This window comes from Macrosteles quadrilineatus, unplaced genomic scaffold, assembly GCF_028750875.1.
Source record: "Macrosteles quadrilineatus isolate MER2022 unplaced genomic scaffold, UCM_ALF_1.0 Scaffold_8__2_contigs__length_117827958, whole genome shotgun sequence".
Taxonomy (NCBI): Eukaryota; Metazoa; Arthropoda; class Insecta; order Hemiptera; family Cicadellidae; genus Macrosteles; species Macrosteles quadrilineatus.
Window position 1 is genome coordinate 72789470 of NW_026542601.1, and position 25331 is coordinate 72814800.

General features: G+C 35.5%; 2 protein-coding genes across 2 annotated transcripts; both read right to left on the reverse strand.

Moving 5' to 3' along the window:
• Positions 1–2870: 2870 nt before the first annotated feature.
• Positions 2871–6384, reverse strand: LOC129001709 (acyl-CoA-binding domain-containing protein 6-like). Its single transcript, XM_054429103.1, has 3 exons — positions 6247–6384; positions 5063–5341; positions 2871–3216 (listed from the first exon to the last, which is right to left on the reverse strand). The coding sequence occupies exons 1-3, from the start codon at positions 6370–6372 to the stop codon at positions 2911–2913; spliced, it is 711 nt and encodes a 236-aa protein (XP_054285078.1). The 5' UTR covers positions 6373–6384; the 3' UTR covers positions 2871–2910.
• Positions 6385–6508: 124 nt separating this feature from the next.
• LOC129001710 (histone-arginine methyltransferase METTL23-like) lies at positions 6509–24943 on the reverse strand. The gene is made up of 5 exons (XM_054429105.1): positions 24824–24943; positions 12270–12515; positions 10591–10795; positions 10085–10300; positions 6509–6644 (listed from the first exon to the last, which is right to left on the reverse strand). The coding sequence occupies exons 1-4, from the start codon at positions 24926–24928 to the stop codon at positions 10167–10169; spliced, it is 690 nt and encodes a 229-aa protein (XP_054285080.1). The 5' UTR covers positions 24929–24943; the 3' UTR covers positions 6509–6644; positions 10085–10166.
• Positions 24944–25331: the final 388 nt, after the last annotated feature.

Below are 25331 nucleotides of genomic sequence, written 5' to 3' on the forward strand. Positions count from 1 at the left end.
TTTAAACCAAATTTTATCAAAATCGGACAAAAATTACTCAAGTTATCGTCCGGACGGACACATATATATATATATAGATATATATACTGTATATACATATATAAAAATTGGAAGGAATAGTGTGTTTGGCCTCTGATGACATCAAAATGAAAAAGTAAATCGGTCCCGGGCCTAGGTCTTACCATGCCACCTACGGTAATAGCTACTTCCCTATAGGGAAATTCGCTAAAATGTAAACAGAAAATCAAAACAAATGGAAGAAGTTCCTATCACATGTTTTATTTACAGCGTGGGGAGAAAATAGAGAAGTATGTATATTAATTGTTTTTGGTAGAGTTTTTGACCACAGGACAACCTCTAGTTTGTATAATTTCAGTTATTGCAGTTAGATGAATTAGCGTAGGCCCTGGAAAGTAACTGTCGATTTCGACAGGTTTCACCTAGTCTTTATATATAATACGTGAAGGCGATTTCTATGAACACTACTCCACCGTCAATAATGGATGGATTTTTACAATCGACGTGTCCAATAAAGTATTTTTTGTGTAGACTTTTACCAATTCCTGTAATAAAAGTCCCCGGGCTTTGCCCCACAAGCCATCAAAATCCCAATGTATTTCTTATGAAGAAAATTTACTAACCCAGCTGTTAAGCTTCGTTCTGCTATTTAGTTTGTTTATATTAAGATTTGTTAGTTGGGGCTATGTGGTCAATGAATTAGACTTTTCCTTGAGTTTTAAATGCAATACACTATATAAAGTGATGGTAATACATTAAGAAATCTTCATTTAAATAATCAATAAGTACAATTGAGCTTTGCCTATATGTTTCCTGGTAAGTGTGTTGTAACTGTTTCTTATAGTACGAATCATGTTTTTTAAGTAAGTACCGTTCATAAATTTCTCCATTCCAGCGCTGCGATTGGTATTTTGGACATTTACGCTGTGTATGTGCATCTATTGGTAAGCCTGCGCCGGAAATTCGGCAGTGTTTACATCCTTCGAGCATTCAAAATGGTGCCGCCAATTGAGACTGCCACCGACTGTGAAGTGCGCGCCGTAATTAGATTTTTAAATGCTAAAGGTGTGAAAAAACAAATTATTGAGGTTTGACTTGCGAAATTTGACTTATAAAGGTAAAATTAGAGTTACCGAGGCTCGATGCCGGAAAAATTTGAGTTACAGAGGTTGAGTATTACTGTATCAATAATTGTTCAAATTCGACTTATTGAGGTTAAATATTTATAAACTTCGACATATAAAGGTACTTTTAACATTATGATTAATGTGGATTTCAAGGGGATTTAAAAATAGTTGAGATATTAAGGAATTTGAGATATTAAGTTCCGAGTAATTGAGGTTCTACTGTAATATTTTACTAAAAAACACACTTTATTAGCTTCCTTTTAGCAGCAAACCTAGGTACTCGTTAAACCAAATGTTATTTAAATAGATTTAATTACCAATCAGGTAAATTCACTTAGTCTGCAGGTTTGCTGCGCCAGGCTTATTTTTTATAAAATCCGATGTTTTGTTATTTTAGTTTTTTTTTTTTATAATAGTAAAATAAAATAAAAGTTACAATAATTTTTGGACCGTAATTTTTACATAAATGGGATTTGTACCATTTTGTTCTGAACTTAAAGGACTACCATAACCACCCAAACATACTTAAGTTTTATCAAAATCGGTTCTGGCCATTTTTGACAAAATCCGATTTTCCATGCAGGTTATCTTATTTTCCATGTTATCTTATGGGGTTTTATGGAAAAATCATCATAACAATAAAAAAATTAAAAAAAGTAAAAAAAACACTTGGAGATACCATGGATTAGTACCCACATACCAAATTTTATCAAAATCAGACTACAGATATGGTCTATAGCTCTGTACACAACCACACACACTGCACAGATATCACTTCGAAAACCACTTTTTTGGATTCAGGGGGACCCAAAACGAATATATCCACTCAAAACTCATACTCGAAAATTTTGACAATAACAAAACTTTCTCCATATACTATGGTACAGGGGGAGAAAGTAAAAGTGCAATATATAAATTAAAAGTACTTTCTCACAAACTAAATTGTAACTGTGATTGGCCACCATATTGGACCTATAGAAAACTAACTCTGTCTTCCATAGTGAGTGTTAATGACAGTGAAATATTCTAATGTTTTGTGTATATATTGTTTTTGTTTATCCTGTACCAGTTTGGACTCTGTAAAGGAGGAACAAGCAAAATCAAGTATGACTGCTGTTATGGGACTTTCAATTCTTAAAATGTGAACAGCACCTTGCACCTACCAGCAATTGAAAAAGCTCTAGGCAATATTTGACTTTAAAAAATGATGCCCTGATTGTATGACAGTTTAAATTGATTACAGACCAAAAGTTAATCTCGTTCATGTTCGTCCAGAACCATAACAACAAACTTAATCTTTCTTACTCCATAGAAGATGTAGGTAGAATGATCGTTACATGTTAGGTGTGCGCAGAAATCAAGCACATTGCTTAAACTTCTTTTGCTCTTGAATCTAACAACATGAGCATGATTTAATTGTGATCATTGACCACTGATCAATGACTATAATTAACAGAGAGGGGGGGGGGGTCTGTATAATTTTTTTTTACCTTTAAGATAAAGTTCTTATCTTAAATATGCCAAGTTTTCCTAACCGTGAGTAAGTGTTTGGACTGCCTTAAATTAGGTGAGGGATATGATTATTCATATCCATTCATTCGGAACACACTAATAAAATGTGGCACAAATCAAATTTATTTGTTTATTTATCGGATATTTAATATCCCTTGGACATATTTAAAGTTAATTACGATACATGTTGGGTGCAGGAAACCAATAATCAAATCCCTAGTAAATAATATTTAATACACAAATCCAACAAGAACTATTCTAACAAACTTCTAACATGTTCGTCGGCTGCTACGTCACAAGGAGTTGATCCATCAGAGTCTTTGGCCATTGTGTTTGCTCCCTGAGCGACCAGCCACTCCACCAGTTCGGAATGTCCACACGACGAGGCGTAGTGAAGGGGAGTCTGACTATCTGCATCCCTCAGTTCTTTGTCAGCTTGTAGATCAATAACCAGGAACCGCAGCATGTCCAGGTTCCCTCGGTCCGCTGCCCAGTGCACTGGACCAAGGCCTTCAGAGTCTAAGGCGTTGATATTGTCATTCTTCGCATGCAATCTAACCTGCAAAATTTAGATTTGACAAAATTGTTTTTCATTTAACTGGGTGTTTAGTAAATCTGGTTAATAAGACACTTTTCCAGGAGAGTTTTAGACAAATCACTGAATATTAAGTAATACTATCAGAATCCTCCTATAAGCTTCATTACACTGCAAAACTTAACTATGAATTAAAAGATTGGCACTATGATTACAGAAGGGATATTTCATTATTTGTGGAAATACTTTATTAGTGAAGCTTTTAAAATATTTGTTTTAAGAAATAAGATCATTGAATTGTTGTATTTAAAAATTATGTACTTTCGAAATTGCGAGATTGAAATAGTATTATTATTTCATTTTATTCATTAGCTTGTAGGCACTTTTACTTAAACCTTCCGAGGAATAAGATTCTAACATATTTATAATAGTTTTAATGTAGATGGCTTTACTGCTGCGACTGCGGCAACACCCACGAGCATATCTTGCAGTCTCAGCAACACTAAGTAATCATCTACTGTAATTGCGACAACACATGTGAGCATTTAGGCTATTGCTTCTGCGTTACCACTGATTGTCTCCTACGACCACAGAATCACCCGGGAGAAAATTTGATTGCGGACCCAGCGTCTTTCCTAATTGTCCCCAACGATCGCAGCAACACCGGCGATTGGCCGATGTTTAGAATGACCTGTCTTCCAATAATCTACTATCAACTGTCTTTGCTTTCATATTTGGAATCCCCAGAGTGTTTTTTTTTATTTGTGGAGTATTCCAAAATAATATAAAATTTACGTAGGAGTCCCAGTTTTCCCAAAGAGTAGTAACATGCAAGACAAATTCATGAATATTAAGAACTACTATTGGAACCCTCCTCTTCATGACGCCACTTTTATATTAAGTAAAAATTAAAAAGATTTTGGAAGAAATAATAAGATGGTTATATTAAAACTGGGAATAGTAAAAACGGAAAGTCAAGGAAATTTGCATATGATAAAGTATTACGACTGATATATTTAGTAGAATTAGTTAATTATTGTTTGTTTTTTGCTAATGATAGTAGAGTTAAGGAATTAGAAAATTCAAGTCCATAATTTTTGAGCTTTTACTGGAGTAAACATTTTATCAACATCTGGATTAGGCTAACAAAAATTTGCTCATTTTACCACTCACTGACAGCATTTTCAACAAAGGTAGTTTTGAGGTGAGAAGAGAGATACATTTCTGACAAGAATGTATTCTAATGTTTGTGTAAGCGTAATTTTTGGTCTTTCTTGTACCAGGAAGGACCCTTTCCAATCCAGGCAATCTTGCTACCCTAAAAGCCCTTAAAATGTAGACTCTTGTGTTTTGTTCTATATTCACTTTTGTGTAAGTCTCTACTGATGTAATTTTGTCTCCCATTCCTTAAAATATAAAGGCCTAATACTTGTCTTCTCATCTTCTCTCTCTCTCTCTCTTTAATTTTTTATACCCAGAATAGCTCAATAATGTTATGAAACCCATAACATGCCCTATAAACCACTGCTCATTTGTATGATTAGTTTTACTACATGACTACATTGAACAACACACTTAGTTATGTGTTACCTACAATAGACATTAGACATCGCATATCACTGTATATCACCAAAACAAACACATCTCTCAATTTAAAGCTAGTCTAGGTACTATGAGTAATTTGCTGGACACCGTGAACCAAAAGGCCTAGAGTGTCTTTGTCTTTGAATGCATCATTACTCGGCATCATTAGGATATTGCTATTATTTTACTTTGGATCTAATCAACAGCAATGATCTCAAACAAATCTACAAGCAAGCCCTACAACTGATAACGTCGCATTCCCATCAAGTGTCACGAGTGTACTCACCTTATCCTTATCACCCTCCCTCACCCAGTCGTTCAGTTTCTTCTCTCCCTCCGTAAGTTGCACCTCCTCGTTAGCCATGCTGCTGACGTTCACCCACCCCCCGCCACCGCCACCTCCCCTCTCGCGCCACTCTGGGTGTACTTGTGTTAGCAGTGCGATGTAACGCCTCATTGCCTCCTCCGTAGGCATGTCCTTCAAGGCGTTCCATGCGTCCCATTTTTGTCGAGCCGTTTGGTTGAACCAGCTTGGGCGAGATGAGTTACATCTTCCGGCAGTGGCCTGAAAAATTAATTAGTTTTTGAATTTCCAATTTTTTTTAAATCCAAACAATACTATTTCAGAAACGTTTATCAAAAAGAATGTTTTAGATCGGATTTGTTTTAAAAGAATGAATTGAGAGGGACATAACTATCAGGTGACTTACGATTAGCAAGCATAAATAACGTACAAAAGTACACACAAGCAGATAATAAAATAATTAAATCGATATCAGCTGGGCTGTATAAAAGGTTGTATCATGGAAGCAAAATATCTTGCTCGTGGCTGATTCTCCTGCTGGATTAAAGTAAAAACCTGATGCAACCATATTTATTACCAAAGGATACAAATTAGCGTCAATGATAACTGTCAATAATTTTCATCACCATGTTTGAATTATATGCTTTCCATTAAATTCTAAAACAAATTTTGCATCTTCTACATTGTGTTCCATTATAATTTATTAACTATTGTTTATTATTGTTGAGGTAATACTGTTCACAGTTAAAAAGTCTCACAATTTAGAAGAAGAAAAGACATTTCACTTCTAAGAAAATATAGGTAGGCTAGGTACACAAATCTCAATTATTATAAGGATATCAAATAGAGATTAACCGTTAAGACCTCTAGCTATATCAAGATGGCTTAAAAAAAGAATACGAGTTTAATATCTTCACCTTAGATAATACTTACTGGAATTTCTTAGAAGAATAAAACTGTTTCCAAGGGGCAATGCACTTCTCAAGTCAAAGTCAATGAGAGAATTATGTAAACAATATCCAAGCAAGACCTCAAAGACAATTTTCTCATAATTATGAACAGTAATTAGTAGGTTACCGGTACTGTGTAATTAATCCCTGTTATAAAGGTTCTTGTTAAATCAAGAGCATCAACCTAAACTAACAGCTGGCGAAGTAAACACCTACCTGTTTATAGTATGAGTAGAACTCCAACAACTGTGCAGAACTCAATTCACCAACAATTGATTCAAGAAATTTTGCTGCACTTGAAAAATCGTCTTTAAGGTCCGTTTCAAATTCGGCCTCAGCCATATCACTAAGTTTTTTATGGTTTAGGTTATTAGCACACAAAACTACAGACACTAATCACAAACTAGTCCCGCAACACTCAAAAGTTCTTTCCAACATTGGTGGATTTCTCCACGTTTACTCTCCAGCCTTCAATTTTGTGTATCTGCTGGTTGCTTACGTTGTCCCAAGCTTTGGCATCATTGAATGTGACAAAACCAAACCCTTTTGAAGTTCCGGTGGATTTATCAAATACTACAGTAGACTTGATCACTCGGCCAAACTCTTTGAAATATCTGAAAAACATTGTTTGTGCAATATTTAAAAGGCTCAAAGTCATTAATATATGAACTTTCATACAGGGTGAATAAAAAGTCAAGACCCCCCCATCTAATATTTTTCCAAGTAAATATACAGAGATATCCTTTTGGGGGTCGTGCAAGCTTAGCAGGAAGTTTCATTTTATGATTTTGAAATTTTTGAGTGTCCCCCCAAAAAGGGGGATTTGGGGGGTAACTCAAACATTTTAAATGTAAACCCCCTTCAAGTGACACCTCATTTTAAAGTGTTTACAAAAACTTAAAGAATGGTGAAAACTAGAGGTCGCTATCTCTTCTCTAATGAAAATGGTAGCCCGTCAAATGTTGTGAAAATCAATGGTTAATATTGGTTCGTAATGGTAATATTGGCTACCATTTTGGATAGAAAAGAGATAGCGAACTCTGGTTTTCACCATTCTTTAAGTTTTTGTAAACACTTCAAAATGAGGTGTCACTTGAAGGGGGTTTACATTTAAAATGTTTGAGTTACCCCCCAAATCCCCCCTTTTGGGGGGACACTCAAAAATTTTAAACGTTAACCCCCATTTAGTCACACTTCATTTTGAAGTGTTTACAAAAACTTAAAGAATGGTGAAAACCAGAGTTCGCTATCTCTTCTCTATCCAAAATGGTAGCCAATATTACAATTACGAACCAATTTTACCATTGATTTTTCACAACATTTGACGGGCTACCATTTTGGACAGAGAAGAGATAGCGACCTCTAGTTTTCACCATTCTTTAAGTTTTTGTAAACACTTTAAAATGAGGTGTCACTTGAAGGGGGTTTACATTTAAAATATTTAAGGTACCCCCCAAATCCCCCCTTTTGGGGGGACACTCAAAAATTTCAAAATCATAAAAAGAAACTTCCTGCTAAGATTGCACGACCCCCAAAAGGATATCTCTGTATATTTACTTGGAAAAATATTAGATGGGGGGGTCTTGACTTTTTATTCACCCTGTATATTCCTTTATCCTGTAGACCTTACATTGAAATACACCTGAAAAATCCTAAGTAATAAGTTCCAAACATAGAATTTTACATATTTGATAAAGATGGCTTTACACCAGGGTTTTTAAGGATTTTGTAATGGATAGGTGCAGTGGCTTAGCCAGGATTCTGTTTTAGAGGGGGGCCTGATCCGGGGGGGGGGACAGGCTGTCCTGGTGTCAGGGCAAGCTTAGCCAGAAATTTAGGTCCTTCTCCATCTGAAGTTGAAGTATTCAACGCGTTTGTCGAGGATGATTTTTGTTGGCAACATGTTTGCTACAGAAATAAACAAATACGCCGAAGAGACGATTGCAAAAAATAATGCAAGAGGTAAAGATAAACAGTTACTCTCTGAATGGTTTGAAACAACTCCTGATGAAATGGCATGTTTTTACAGTCTATGTGTTTTGATGTCACTTGTGAAGAAAAGGACCATTCAATCGTATTGGGCCCCTACTGCTACTACCGAGACTCTGTTTTTTCGAATAGCTATGCCTTTTCATAGGTTTTTGCTCTTATCAACAATGTTTCATATTTGTGATAATAAAAATAAGCCCCAGAATGACAAACTGTGGAAACTGAGGTATGTCATTGATTATATGAATCAAAAGTTTTCACGGTTATATTTGGCCGATTAAAACATTGCAGTAGACAAGAGCTTGATGAAATTTCGTGGGAGGTTGGGGTATGTGCAATTCAACCCCAAGAAAAGAGCCAGGTTCGAGATCAAATTTTACAAATGTTGTGAGTCAAGCAGTGGATACTGTACAAAATTTAAAATATACACCGGGGCTGAAGTGAAACAAGGTGAAACAGTGGAAGAAGGGGGTGGAGACACTGCTGAGGATGATGACCTTTTGGTGAGCGAGGCCATAGTCATTGAAATGGTCATACCCTCACAATTGACAACTGGCATTCCTCACCTCTCCCCTACTATAGATTGAAACATATTGGTTTCAATGTGATTGGGACGGTGAACTCTTGGAGGACAAATATGCCTGACAGTTTCAAAAGTGAAAAACTTGATGTCGGTGAGTATGAAGTTGGGTTTAGCCATGACAAGAAAGAAGTGTGTCTCTTGTCTACTTTCCACAGTAAGGGAGACAAAAAAAACAACTGAAAAGAGAGACAGAGTCAGCGGTGAGGTGATAACCAAGCCTGAACCCGTCCTCTATTACAACAGCTCGATGGGCGGTATCGACCGAGAAGACCAACAGCTCGCTTCTTTTCCTACAATGAGGAGATATGCTAAAGGGTATAAGAAGATTTTTTTTTTATATTGGACATAGCTCTCTTCAACTCTTATGTTGTTTTAAAAAAATCACCCAGAAGAAGATAGGATTTGCTGAGTTCAAAAATAAATTCACGGAGCAAGTGTTCCAGACCAGACAACTACAGGCCTACAAACGAAGAGGGCGGCCATCAGCGTCTGAAACCCCTCTACGGCTTCAAGCAGCTTCTTGGGGTCATTTTCCAAGACAAATCCCACCTAATGAAGTGATGCAAAACCCATCAAGACGCTGCAAAGTTTGTAGTGCACAAGGGAAGTGTGTGTGACAGTCGGTGGGAGTGCGAAATGTGCCTTGTTGCGCTTCACCTACCCGAATGTTTCAAGACATATCATACTAAGTTGAACTTTGCTTGATATCTTTTTGAGTCTACAACATGTCAATCAGTGTTTTAAGGCAGAACAGTAAGATATTTTTAACTTTTATAGTCAACAATTTTTAAAAAAAGGAAAACAATTTTTTATTTTGTATTATATGGTATATAAAAAAATTATAAAAATACTTTTAACCAATAAAATGTTTTTTTTAAATCTACATTCAATTCTGATTGAAAATAACAGTATTTGATATAGCCTACAAATACAAAATTCTGAGTGCAGGTAAAAATATTGTAAATTGTGTAAAATTGCAAAGAAATAATTCATTTTTTGGCCCGGTTAGGTGTAAAAATAAGTTTAAGCGAAGGGGTTAGTAGTAAATATTGTTTTGTCAGGTTGATGCTCCAATGGACAAGTCTATTTTTATCGCCGCGTAGGTAATGATGATTCGGGGAGAGGAGGGGCGTCACTCAACGTGTGGCGGCCGAAGCACTGGCGCTGTATCTGCATGTGTATTGTGTAGTGTGTACGCACTCATTTGACTGTGTTTCTAGGACGCGCGTTGCAACGCTCCCATGTGCCGTGTGTACAGCGTGTATGGCTATGATTTGAAACAACGTTTAGCATTCAACGTCGTGGCCCGTGAGCAACTATAAAAAACAACAGCAGGCTTTTGTTGCTAACAAAAATAGATGGAAACAGACAATTTTGAATTGTGATTGATAAATCACATTATTGTTATTACAATTGTTGTGTTTATTGATTTTGTAGGTTTTGTTCGTCACAGAGACATGGCATGCATATGTTTATTATTACCTGCGTAATTCCCCATGGCCGACAGTCCATGGCAGATTGGAGACAAAGATTCTTAGGTAGCTCATTGTAAACTTTTTATTTCTCAACTCTTAGTAATCTCTAGCAAATGGATGGTATGAGCTTTCATCAAATCGTTGACATCAATTCCAGACTCAACTCCGAGGTTGTTTAGTGGAATCTGTTCACAACGTAAACTCCACTTATGTAGAAGATGCTCTGAAATTATCAAAACAAATCAAGTCTAATTTCAATAGCGTTTCATAGGGAAAAATTACCAACAGACCTTTAAGCGAATGTTAACATAACAACAATAACATAAGAGTAACCAACTTAGCTTCACAGTTTGATAATTATTGGAAGTTAAGGGGGGTAAAAATAATTTTTAAAAGTGGAGACTTGGGCTAACTTGTGACTAAGACTTGGATAGTTTTTTCAGGTATTTTACGTAAAAACTTACCTACTTAGGTTTTAAGGTAAAGACTTACAATTTCAACAATCAGACTTACCAATGGACCAGTCAGCACTCCTCTCCTGGTAAGTGCAGTAGAACCTTGCGTGAGGGCTTGCTTCTAGTAAGAAAGCGACAGTGACGATGATGTCCTCAAACACTGACGGCTCGTAGAAACAATCAGAACCGATGATGAGATCTATAGGACCGAGAGTAAAGGTGTTGGCCAGGAACAAACCCCAGGTCAGACCGACTACACGCACCTGCATAAAACAAAGTTTGAACAACATTTTACACGCATACAGTAGTCTAGTTGCAACGTAAAACACCCAAATACTGACTGCCCCCCAATTAACGAGCAAGCTGAATTAAAACACTTGTAATAGTATCTACACCAATAGTACTACCGTATCGATTGTTTGAATAGTGTTGTGAACCCTTAAGTTTAACACACGACGTATAAGTTGCTCAGTTGACAGTTCAGCAGTTGGTATACACTGCGTTTATTCAGCCGCTGTTCTGCTGTTGTCGGTTTTCGTTAGTGATTTTAGCATCTGGTGTAAGGAATAAGGTAAGTTCCATAAGTTATACTAAATATATATAGGAAAGTGAATATTTTTATGTATTAGTTTAATAACAATTTACTATGATTGATTTGTTGTTTAATATCAAAGATGGCATGTTAAAAACAATGAATTTGCTATCATTAACTCGTCGTCATCAATGATGGGAGTGTTAGGGACTTTCAGGAGTGATTTGATGGCTAATGAATTTGTCACTGCCAAAATACATACTAATTGTAGATCTCTAACCTTAATTTAAGCCCGTTCGGTATTTGGACCAGAAAAAACATCAATTGTCCAAATACTGAAAGCAGTGTTCAGTATTCGGCTGGATACTAGTTTTATGTTTTAAACCTATGGAATTTATTTTTTCCTTAAGGAAACATTAAAAGTGTGATCAATGTTCATATTTATAGGCAAAAAACAACAGCCAAAATCCGAACAAGCATAGATTAGATTTTGCCGAGAACGAAATGCCTGAAAAACGTGTTCGGTATTTGGCTGATAGGCCTAACTTTCCTAAAGTCTTTAACACATATTTATACTGTTAAAAATCGTCCAAATGTGCTACGTTTTTACATTTATAGAAAAAATCGGAAACAAAAATCAAATTGAGCCTCAAGTTATTTTTGTTTGGTCAAAGATATATTCGTAAACCATACTGAGCAAAATATTCGGTTTTAGGCCAATTACAAGGTTTAGGTTTTAGAATCAAAATTACCTCGTATTTTTATGTTATAAACGCCGTTTATATTACTTGTAAGTTTTAAAAACCTACAAGAATGTTTTTGTTTTGTTCACAGAGAATGTCAACCATTCCAAATCCACCGGAGGAAATACTCGGCAGAAGAAGTGGTGAAATCGGTGGAAGCCATAAGATGTGGGAAGACTTTGTCTGCTGCTTTGAAGGCATTCGGCGTGCCAAAAACAACGCTGCACAACCGGATGATGTAACAATGTGAAAACAAAACTAGCCAAGTAGCCCAACTTAACTAACTTGAACCAAAAATTCAGCACATATTTCAATTAGGCTAAAGTTACAACTCAATCTGCACAACATAATTCAAACTTATATTGTGACTTGATACCATCTTACCATCTATAAGAATAAACAGAAAAGTTTCAATAATTTCTTAGATAATTAGTTTACACTGAAAAGTTAAATCAGACTAACCTGATTGCTTTGCAGACCGTTAAGCTCACAGACTCTGCGTAAATGCTGTAGACTACAAGGCAAAGAAGCGCTCTCTGTTAAGGTGACGCTTGCACCAAGTTTAGCAGCTACAACACCAGGTAGCCCAGTGCCTGCACCGAGCTCAACAATGTGCTTGCCGCCAAGTTCTGCCCGCCGCTCCCACAAGTACCAAGCAAGTATTGGCGCACTCGGCCACACGTATGAGCTGTAGGAGGCTTGTAACTGCTATGGGAATAGAGAATGGGGTTATTATGCATAATAAGGTGACCATGAGAATCTAAACTAATTCATATATCACCTGAAACTAGTTTTGGTATTTATTGCGATTAACGTGACCATGGGAACCTATATAGATTTATATATCACCAGAAACTAGATTTTTAGTTAAAAATAATGGTGCAAAAATTTTTCCGCGCTCACAAATTTTAACGGAATTACGGCCGCTTAAAGTTTTGTTTGCTTTTATAAATTGACTAGGCCTGACCTATTTGTTAGGCTACGATATTTCCTCGCCAGATACTTTATAACGTTAATTCTAAGTGATTAAAATAACTATTAGAGTATTAGACTCACTTTTAACCTTAAAATATCGGTACAAAATTCTCAGAGGTCACGAATATTAACTAAGATAGTTTAAAGTTTCGATGTATTTTATTTAGGCCTACATTCTTGTCTGCTTGCGGTCAACTAAAACTGAAGAGAGAAGAGGTATTTATTTACTATAGGTGCATCGCAACAAATTTTTAATTTTGATAGCCTATCTTACTTTATAGTTTATTTACCTCCTGAATCCAAATATACCATTAGTTTTCACCGCTGATGAATATTTCTCAAGAAATAGCCATAAATACATACAACATAACAATAAACAGGGGCGATGTCTACTTGTACCGGCGTCTAGTTGTACCTGCTGCATTTTGGTGACAGGCGTCTAGTTGTACCCCGTCCAAAGCTGTAGAGACAACTTGACGATGGTGCGGACGTCTAGTTGTACCTACGTCTAGTTGTCTCTACGTCTAGTTGTACCTCTTAAAAATCTACAGGTACAACTAGTCGGGAACGTCACCGTCTACTTGTACCTCATACGTCTGCGTCTACTTGTACCTACGACTACTTGTACCTACGACTACTTGTACCTACGACTACTTGTACCTACGACTACTTGTACCTACGACTAGTTGTACCTACGCCTACTTGTACCTGCGGCTAGTTGTAATAGTAGTTAAAACTACTAAACCGTTAAACTACTACAAAACCGCTAAATTAGCATCCCTACGAAGTTATTATTTCTACGTTTATGCTCCTTTTGGAAAGGTTTAACAAAATTAGTGTAAAGTAAAAGCATCCCATTGACCAAACGTATCGCTAGATTTGTTTCTGATGAACATAAAAACTACTATTAGCCTAGTGTAAGATTATGTGGTGGTACTCCTGTGGTGGTAAAGGTGCGATTGATTTTAAATATTCTATCAAAAAGGGGCCTATTCAACGGCTGATTCCTAACTATTTTGCGACTGGTTAGGTTTCCATTACCCAGTTAAAAAACAATTAATTACTTTTCATCAGAATCTTCGACATGCATATTTTTGGTTGGTTTTAAGAAACGGAAACTACCTCTAGGTTTTACTGTTATATATGGATGCTTCCTTTACCACCGTACATGCTGGGCTATATTATTTGAACCTTTTTTGCAGTACCTGGTTAAAATCTCCTCTAAAAAATTATGTGTTTACGCCCATTGGAACTTGTCATAGTACTTACTTGATGATTAATGAACAAATATACTGCCTGTCCTGAACGAACCTATTTCATCTTTATTCCCAGGTTGATTTCCAAGAGTGGCCGTTGAGGTTTATCCCTTTATACAATAATTGATTAAACACCACAATAAATTAATCAAAAATTAAAATTGATAAAATAAAATATAAAAAAATTGAATAAATCTTGAACATATGTTTTGAAATTAAAACAAAGCAAAAGTTTTTCATTAAATCCTGAATCGTTTATTTTTTAGTCAATGTGGTTATTTCATGTTAAACATTCCTTCAACACAAAAATAACCTTCAAGTTATAAGAAAAAACTTCATTATTTTTTCAGCTATTCTATGTTAAATTCCTTTGATTTGAGCCATCTCCTATGATTCTACTACTTATCACGTGTTTAACTAATTTACAAAAAATACACAAGTTTGTAAATTGCACAGTTAAATAATGATTTCAACATTGTAAGACTAACTAAAAAGTCTGAATTATTATAAGTAAGGTTATTCCTGGTTTTATATTGTGTACAGTAGGCTACATTGCAGAATTGGCTGGCAAATAAGTAGTCCAAAGGTAATATATTTAATTATTACTAGAGGTTAAAATACCTTATAATCCGTCAGTGTGATCAAAAAGTCACACTGACGTATTATAAGGTATTTTAACCTCTAGTAATAATTTATACTAGATAATCCGTTGCTCGAAATCGAGCAAAACTGAAACTTGTATTAAAAAAATAAACAAATAATATAAACAAAACAGTCAACCTTAATCAAAGAGTCACTCTAAAATAATTTATATGACTGATTATAGAAATATAAAAATATTATGATGGTAAAAATATAAAAGTAGAAATCTACAATATTTAAATTTACATTCACTCTCATTCATACTGCTCTGGTTATCTCTTATATATAGTAGGCGGGTACACTCTATGAGCACGTAGATGTCAACCACACACTGTAAAGTAAGCTTTTCATTTAATGTAGCTCAATTCCTCTCTTGACGCTGACCATAGCTACTCTTATTCTTGCATTGTTAAATTATTTCTTTGATGTGTTCTGTTTTAGGCGTGTTTAAATTAGGGGCCCCAACCCAAGTCTCCGGTTGGGAACATAAGAGGGTAAGCAAGTGGATCTAACAACAGATCTAGAATGGATTCGCGTTTAACATTATTAGTGTTGGAAAAAACTATACGTTTTATTTTGCCAGGTGGTGCTTTGTTTTCAGCTTTAAAAATTGCTGCGACATCTACACAGTTAGCGCCATTGTAGCAAGGGAAGACACTTCTTCTGTCTCTTATTATGTACACAAGAATCTCACTTGACTCCTCGGAGCTCTCGTCCCTACATAATGTCTGCCACAGTCTTCAAAGATTTGCAAATGGGTTAGCATTGTGACCCTAGTTCCCGCATATTTTTTCATTGCATTTTTTTTTGAATTGTGCTTAATTCTCCTTTGGGTTCTAGTGACATTCTCGTACTTACTTATATATCTGTGCGTATTCAGGATCATCACCTTCTTGAGGAATTAGAGGACCCACTCGGTGGTAAAACGTGTCACGGATTTTAAAACTGTTTCTCATCTTAATGAGCTTCGGAGCTGACCATGGTAAAGTCAGAATTGAATTGACGAACTTTATCCAAATAATTTCTGGATATAAGTCTCACAGTCCTATTTTCAGATCGGGAGTTTCCAATAAGAACCTGAAGGTATGGTGGATTGCACAAATGAGGTAAACGAACCTTTCATTTATGGCAACGAAGAGTAAAAACTTAACTGTATCGGCCAGTCTTTTCTTGCTTAAAAATATGTAAGCCACTACAATGTAAACATTTAACGTTCATTTGTCCGAGATTGGACTATCACAACTGTGGTATTACCACTATGTACCCATCAAATGTTCAATTGAGAGGTTGATGCAAGCGGTCATGTTCGCGTCCAGCCACTCACAGTTCTTCATCGTACTGGCGGCATCTATAATATTAAAACGAAACAGTGTTTTTTTATTTCACGATTCTGAATCAACCACTCGACGGATTTTCGTGATTTTTGTGTTGAAAGAAAGATAATTTTGAGAACTAGGGAATGTCGAAGCCATAAATTTAGTTTAGGGTCCCAGTTTTTTTTTGAAATTCAAAACTAACCCTCCACAGAGTTGTTTACATTTTGGCCATGTGAATAATACTTTTTAATGAAACAGCTGTTTATTTTTAAATTGTATTTCAAACAACGGAGTTAATGTTATTTTCTTATTTCAAAATTGTTTTTCTTATTTTTTAGCCATGTTTTGCAATGTAACATTCCATTACGAAATCAGTGCAAAATCCTTTTATCACAGCAATTCATAAATTATTTCTTATTGAACTATCTTATATCTATTGTACTGGATGGTGTCTGCCTTTTTCACCACTTTTGCCTACATTTTATCATATTATTCTACACATATCAAATATTTATGTACAAATATCTGCTCTTATCATGTCCAATAAAATCCAAACATAGAAACATTGCCTAAAATGGTACCCATCTTGACAAATTATTTGCACCTGCCTATATTATGGACTTTGGCGCACTGGGTTGGTAACATTATTGAAAATAACACGACATGTTGGCTGTAAGATATGGTACAGATGAGGGAAAATACTATTTATGCAGCTACTGTCATTACAGAAAGGTCATATTCCATTTAAACTAGATCACATAATCCTTTATAAAATAAGTTGATTAACAATATTTAAACGTCAATGTATACGTAACAGCCAATTTACAGTATTTTTTGTTTTTGGAAATGTCCCATTGCTATGTCATTTGCATTATTTGCTGCCAATAAAGTCAAAAGGCCGTATGAACTAGGAGGCCCCTAACAGTTCAAGAATAAAATCCAACTTCACTTCAAGTATTACACTACACCTAACATTCCGTAGAGAGATTATATTGACAACTTTATGTTATTGATAAGGCTGAGACAACTAACTGACATCCCCCATGTCAAGAAATTCCAGCTTCAACAGTAACCTCAAAATGAATTTCTCAAAAGTAAGCTAGAGGGTGCATTCGTTGGCACAGAAGTAAGATATGAACTGACGCGACGTGACGAAGGAAAAATCAAACTTACACTGTAACGGATATACCTCCCTTTGAATATGTCTTCCCAAAAAAAGTTTTCTTTTCAAATAAAATCATATTACACTGATGAAATCACGGAAGTGTTTAACTACAAAAGATCCGCCAATACGATTTTAATACTATTTAAAGGTTCTTCCAAAGGAAGAAATACCAGATAACATACTAATAATAACTCCGATGACGTACGGTAAGAGGAATATTTTATTCATTGAATGATCAACCGAATTCGGCGACTAACGCAATTAATATCAATATTGTTTTTACACTTATTATTCTTTAAACAATGCTAAATGCTAAAAATATGTAGCCTATATTTCATCCAATTTATCGCAGTTAGGTGAATTAACGTAATCCTTGAAAGTAACCATCGATTTCGACGGGTTTCACCTAGTTACTATTAAATAGTATTAGTTAATATATCGATGTTCACATGACCGGATGAGTCATCAGCTCTATCTCTAGTCCGTCGGTCATTACCCCTCGAGGCACCGGCCGATGGACCAGGGAACAGCTATGATTTACACTATCACCCTCTACTACGACATTTTTTTAGGTAAACATTCCAACGCTCATGATGACATCGAACACTCATGCATATTTGTATATAGGCCTAGCCAGTCCAAAACCTGAAATACACTGTAGGTATGAATCAGACCGCTTATATCATAAACAACTAAATATTAAGGCTAGTTTCCTAACCAGAGAAAACACAAGAATGGCACTTTACAAGACTTTTTATACCAAGCCTTCATAAACTAAGAGTATTTCATAAGTTACGTTGCCTGTGTAGATTTAGACTTAAAATCAGTATAAAATCAGTAATGGATTGAAAATCTAAGTGTTATTTACGTTTTGTTTGTATTATAATGTAGTGTACCTGTTTCTCGAAATCTACTAATTTTTAAGCTATGTGTATTACCAGGAATTATTTCAAAACTAATAAATAAATAACGTCTTTGTTGGGCAGCGTACATCAGATTATAGATCTGTTTTACATTAAAACTTTTGTCATTCAAGGAGTTTAAAATACTCAACTAAAAGCTTATGTTATTAATAAAAAAATCACACTGTTCATAACAGTTTGATATAATCAACATTTTTTTAAAATGTTTAATACTGTGAGTGAAAGAGTTTTTTTTTTTTAGCAACTACCACAGTACTACGTAAAATCAAAACAATATTTAGGTTGATTGGAGGTCAATCACTTTCTCGCAACTACGCGATAGAGGGCTGACCCAACACCCCAATAACTGGAATGGATTGTTGTGAAAGGAAACTCTAAGAATTTGCAAATGAAGTCCATTCTGAGTAACGTGTGGGGATTAACGGGACATTCTGTACGCTGTTTACAAAATATTTCCTTTGCCTTTCCAAGTACTGAATCTATATGGTTTTGTTTATATTAAACAATAAGTCAAATACGTTGTAGCAGATGTCTTTAGCTGCATTTTACAACAGGTATTTCGTTCACCTTTCTCAGAAATAGCTGTTCATCGTGTAGCAGATGTCTTTAGCTGCATTTTACAACAGGTATTTCGTTCAATTTTCTCAGAAATAGCTTTTCATGGCGTGTTCCTGAATCAACTATATTACTAATATTTGTTTAAAGTTTTACAGAATACACTTACACATGATGCTATTGTATGTTTTTATTTATACATGATATAGGTACTTACAACAAAACTTGTGAATTTTTGTGTTTATTTATACATTTATTGTATGGCAACAACGTAAACTTAAAGATAGGAGCGAGTGTATGCAATTCCAAGATAGAGTTTAGTATTCACCGATCCTACGATAGTTTAAGAGTATATTTCGTACCTAGGGCCGAAAATGGCTTTTTTTCAGCTCGGGATCATTTTTAAGTTCGAGACGAAGATGAAATCGGTCCGTGGTACGATTGCTGTTTTTCACCAAACTATACAAAATTGAGAAAATAAATCAATAATGTAGGCAAGCATATTTCTTTACAACCTTTTTATCAGCTCGTGAACATCACAGAGAAAATATCCGCATATCGGTGGAAATGTATTTTCCTGTCGATCTACAGAATGCCTTTATAAATTAAAATAGGCTAAAAAGACATAAAAAAAAGAATTACAAATGTTTAAAACTAACATGGGTTTAGCGGGTTGCTATGCTGGTGACGAAATAACAACTAATTATGAAAATAAAATCAAAACAAATGAAAAATATTCCAATCACATTTATTATTTACAGTGTATGTTAAATGGAGAAGTATGTGTAGTACATTGCATAGTTTTTATCGATTTTTCAACCGCTGGACCTCAACTTCATTGTACACTTGAGATAAAACATGAATGTACTCATATGTGAATTGTAGCTAAATTACTTTTAATATTTATTAATTACTGTATTTTCAAAAAGAATATTTAAATTTAATGAAATATAAATTAGTGAAGAAGAAAAACTATATTCAAAAATACCATTCTAAAATTAAATAGTGTCTAGGTAGGAAATATTTCTTTTGTACTGTCCAGTGTCCAGGTGTGAAGTAATTGTTGGAAGGAAAGCAAAAGAAAAGGAAGAAAATGGATTGTGGTGGAAGATATAGAGAGAGATGGATGTGGGAGCCAAGTCTCCAGTGATTTAAATATCCAAAATTGAAAATTAACATTCAGAATACATATAAATATTGAATATAAAGAGACATAAAGAAAGAAGAAAATCACTATTCAACAAAATTGGTAATATCAACCTCAATTAACACTTAAAAAAACTCATCATCAATTTCCAACTACCACATTGTGAATTGACTAAATTCAAGTGACTTTCAAATTAAGAACTTATAGCCTAAATTTTTTAATTCTCATTATTAGCCTATCTCATATTATTTAGCCTATATTAGTACTGTATAAATTAAGTTAATCAGCCTATCAGAATTCCATACCCGGCACGAACCAACCCCTAGATTAAGATAATTTGCTCTCCAAATTGTTAACTAGCCTAGCCCATCAAAAAAAACCTAAACCAAAATATAATTTCACTATCTTAGCCCAATGAGATTATTGTAATAGCTATAGAACCTAAATATATTTTATTGTAACTTTATTGTAATTTTATTATCTAATTTAAGTAAATTCATATTTTGAAATCCATTAATAAAGAGGAGTAGGTTGCACACTTCATTGTTCATTGATCACTGGGAAATCCATTGTAAACTATAAGATATGCACACTAATCAATGCAAATACTTTAAGGTTATGTGAAAAAATATTTAAAGGAATCAGCAAAAATAGTAATACATAATTGCTGGGCAGCGGTCTATTGCAATTCATTAGGGATATACTGCTTGTATATTTAATGATATATATAAATGTTTTAATTAAATAAGCGATTTTCGGTACTAGGGCTGGAAAATTTTAATCACAACTATAGCTGCCATTTCGACCCTGGACAGCAATGCGTAGCTTTCAGTCTCCAATTAACGTCTGTAAAACTACTAAAATACCGTATTGCGGTGAAAAATATTTGCCAATCATACTCAGGAACACTGCAGTTCCTGATTTAATTAAGGGTATTATTAAAAAGTACTCGTGCAGTAATCAATTAAACAGGGTAACGAATTGAAGGATAGATACAACTAGACTATAAGGACGCAAAATACGCGTAGGTACAACTAGACGTAGGGACTACTAGACGGAGGGACCACTAGTCGTAGGGACTACTAGTCGTAGGGACTACTAGTCGTAGGGACAACTGGTCGCATCCGTACAAGCTAGGTGATACTACTTGTCGGTGGGATACACGTCTAGTTGTACCTACGTCTACTTGTACCTACGTCTAGTTGTACCTCCTAAAAATCTGCAGGTACAACTAGTCGGGTGAGCCACCGTCTACTTGTACCTACGTCTAGTTGTACCTACGACTAGTTGTCCCTAGGCCTCGAGGTACAAGTAGACGGAGGGACAACGAGACGGAGGGACAACGAGACGCGGTCCCCAATAAACAAGGTAGGATGGATGACATTTACAAGTGGAATGAACTGTGGATTAACTAAGCCTATAGCTGATAGTTTTCAACCACACGACAAGCAACTGGAGGTACTGTAACAACTTTTGAACTTAACCTTCCATCGGGCGCATGACGGAAGTGGGTCGCCGGAATTTTATCCCCCTGGGCAAAGCTGACGTCACTATGACGTAGTAACCTGAGTGGCCAAAAGTTTCTTCGCGGCCGGAATTTTACCCCCGCGGATTTGAAAGTCTAATGAAAATAGACAGAGCGTGATTAATTAGATTAGCAATAAAAACCGGAATTTTACCCCCGTCCATATAACTAGCGTTTAGACAACTGAAGATGTACGGGCCGGATTTTTACCCCCAGATTTTCACCCCCCGGAGTTTTACCCCTGGAGTTTTACCCCCGGATTTTTACCCCCGGATTTTACCCCCTGGCCGATTTTAGGAATTGAATGTTTGATTTTCTTATTTCTGTTTTTAATTAATTGTAAACATTTCATTATTTAGTAGCCTAACTTTATTTATTTATTTTGTAAAGAAATGTTCGAAACAATTATCATTCAGTTGATTGTTTATACGTCATATTAACCAACTGTTAGCTTCAAAGATCAAATCCTAATTACTAGAATCTCAAAATTAAAATTAAAAACCTGTTCGGTTAGTTAATGTTACAAATAAACTAATATAGGCTACTTAATAATAAAATGTTTACTATTAAATTAAAACAGAATGAAGATAATTAATCATTCTTACTAATTTATATATCTGGCCAGGGGGTAAAATTCCGGGGGGTAAAATTCCAGGGGTCAAAATCCGGGGGTAAAATTCCGGGAGATAAAATTCCAGGGGTAAAAATCCGGGCCGTACACTCTAGGTTTTTATAATTTGATGTGTTCTGATTAAATTCACAACCGTGAAAATATATGTTTAATTCCGCGTTTAATCCATCGAGCTGATGTCGCGAAACTCAAAAGTTCGCGGCCGGAATTTTACCCCCTGGTTTGTGACGTCACGTTTGCCCAGGGGGTAAAATTCCAGGGGGATAAAAATCCGCTACCCCACGGAAGTTACCTCCGGGTCACTACTTTTTTCGTTATAAAAACCATAGTATGTGTTTGGCAGGGCTGTGGCCTGATTTACCTCACGAACCTCTTTTGCGGAATCAGTTTTGTATACTCTTACCCCTTTCCCAGTTGTCAGTCGACCTTGGGGAGTGGTTCGCGTAACTACTGGAAGTAGCTCCCGTGAGCGCCCTGTGATGCAACGGGTTTCCCGGAGCCTAGTTCCGTGTGCGCCCTTGTGTTTGACCTTATTTAGCGATATTATAAAATGGATGAAGAAGAACTAATGGTGCGTGAGTTCGGAAACTTTTTTTTCAAGAAAAAGAACTTTGACAAAATGTGTAGGCCTAGTCCTTCTAACAAATGATTTTTTGCATTAAACAATAGGTGTTTTATTTCAAACACCATTGCAACTTTTTCTTAAGAACTTTGACAAAGAATGTTGTCCTTATGAAAATGATCTTTTTTGATAATAGGTTACCATAGGTGTTTATGTCATACACTGATGCAATTTTTGTCTAAGAGCTTTGATTGAATGAGTTGTCCTTGTACAAAACTATTATTTATTAGACCATGTACATGTTTTTATGTCATACAATATTAAAATTTGTTTTCTAATATACGATAGTACTGTATAGGTAGCCTACCTACAAAAAGTAAACCTTTTTTATCCACAACACTTAACTTACGTATTTTTATTTATTATTATAACATTTTCCATTTGATATACAACTTAAAAGTAATAGTGAAATAAATCATATAAGGCTAAAAAGGTTTTTTGCAGTTTTATTGCTATTAAAATAATTTTTACTCATCATTGTATAGTTTTTGTACTCCCGGAGGTAACTTCCATGAGCGCCCTTTGGCGTTAGAAAATCAATGCGCCCGACGGAAGGTTTAATTAACTCATTCTGATTCTATCATCGGCAATAGGCCTAGTATCTTAAATACCTAATTTATATAATTGACGTTAACTTACTTCACTAACACTACAAGAAGAACACAAAACAAAAATACTCATATATTCATACTGTGCTGCTTAGTGCTTCTGCTACACTGTCACAAGTTCAGAAGTGAAGAGAGTAGCATAGTCTAACAAAATTAGACAAGAAAACGACAATAACTGGAAAGATCTGGAAGTACCCACAGCTAACTCCACAAAATTTCTTGGAATCATTTTAGACAACCACCTAAATTGGCAAGACACATTGAACTTCTATGTAAAAATTAAATTCCGCACTATATGTCATAAGAAGAGTTTGAACACTGACGAATAAAGAAATAGCATTCACAGCACATTACTCAATCTTTGCATCACACATTAGATACGGAAACACTAGCATCGGCAACCAACATCAAGCCTAAAAGGAATTTCGTCACATTATGGATATATAGATGTAAGTTACTGGTAGACTTAGTTGGGTGTAGGCCTAGTTCTTATTTAGGCATGTCAGGGTAGTTGGCCGTGCTTTATGCGAATTTGTGACTGCATTTAATCCTTTGAAGGTATAGGTTAGATTAGGAAGGTAAAGTTTAATAATGAATCGAGTTGTTAGTTTATGTCGCCTGCACACTGTTTTTGAAAAATTCAAATCCTGAGAAAAACACTTCAAATTAACCTACTACTGTATTTCAAAAATGCAAGCGACTTTAAATGGCCGTAGTTTCGTTAATATTGGTGAGCACGGAGAAATAATACACTATTATTTTCAGCTAAAATCTAGTTTCTGGTGATATGTGAATCTAGGTTCCCAAGGTCACATTTATCACAATAATTACTCTAGAGATTTACCTGAAAACAATGGTGCGTGCAAAATATTTTCTGCTGTCACAAAGCACAGAAAACGTACTACTATATACCCAGAATGCCAACAGCATGGTAAAAAGCATTAAGCGGTTTGAGAGAGCTTTGCCTGTCAATCCGTAGGCAGCGCCACCAGCGTTGCCATGCAATAGCATAGCAACGCTGGTGGCGCTGCCTACGGATTGACAGGCAAAGCTCTCTCAAACCGCTTAATGCTTTTTACCATGCGGTTGGCATTCTGGGTTATACTAGTACGTTTTCTGTGCACAAAGGCACATTGCTGATGTGTGAGTAGAATGTTCATTCAAGCTTAGGCTATATTTATATATAACTAGGCTAACATACATTTAACGCAAAAATACTGATAGTCTCTGTTCTAAATTAGTCCTTGTCTATGGTCTTAGTAGCTCAGGAGTAAGTTATCTTAGACCTAGATCTTAGGCCTAGGCTATTAGTACTTGTAACTCTAGATCAAGTTAGAGGTAGTCTTCTAGTCTTCTAAAAACTACACACAAGATGGGGCTAGGGCCTATGAAGAATATACTTAGGCGGGTTTAATTATATTTTTAATTCATATGTTAAATAATATGTTGAATAAATTTTTAACAATATAAATTCAAAGCGAAACGAAGGAATGAGTTATTTGATAAAATTCAGTCCAGAATCAGAAAAACATGGCTGCTAATGTCTAGCAAAGTTGAGGTTAGCTACCGGTGTTACGCATATCTTTTGAACCCTTAATTGGACTGATTTCTATGTTAAAACTAATTATTTGTTACAGCAAATGATCCTTACCTCAGGGATCAGAACTTCAAGGGTTTCAAATTCGCCCGAAGAACTTCTATTTGGGTTCGAATGAAAGACGAACGTTTTAACTTGCTCTGGAACACCATCGGTCATTGGATCAACTCAGTGAGCACAACATTCAGAGACAAAAAATACATTTTCCAGACTAGAAACCTTACACAGCCTTCAGCAGTTGTTGTATTCTATCAAGATACAGTATACAAGATTATGTAAAAATTACGGTTCAAAATGTATTGTAAATTGAGTGATTTTCCCATAATAACTCATAAAGTATATTATTGCCTGTTATTGATGGCCTGTTATTTTTAACATGTTATTTATTTCCTATATTTATCAGTGGTGGCAATAAGATCCCGTGGCCCCCGCAAGTTTGTTCGCCGGGGCCACCTCTCAAAAAATGGGGTATTTTGGGGGCAGCCCTAAATTTTCAAATGTTCCTATCATGTGACCCCTCATTTTAGGTTTATCAAGACAAATTGAATGGCGCAAACCATAG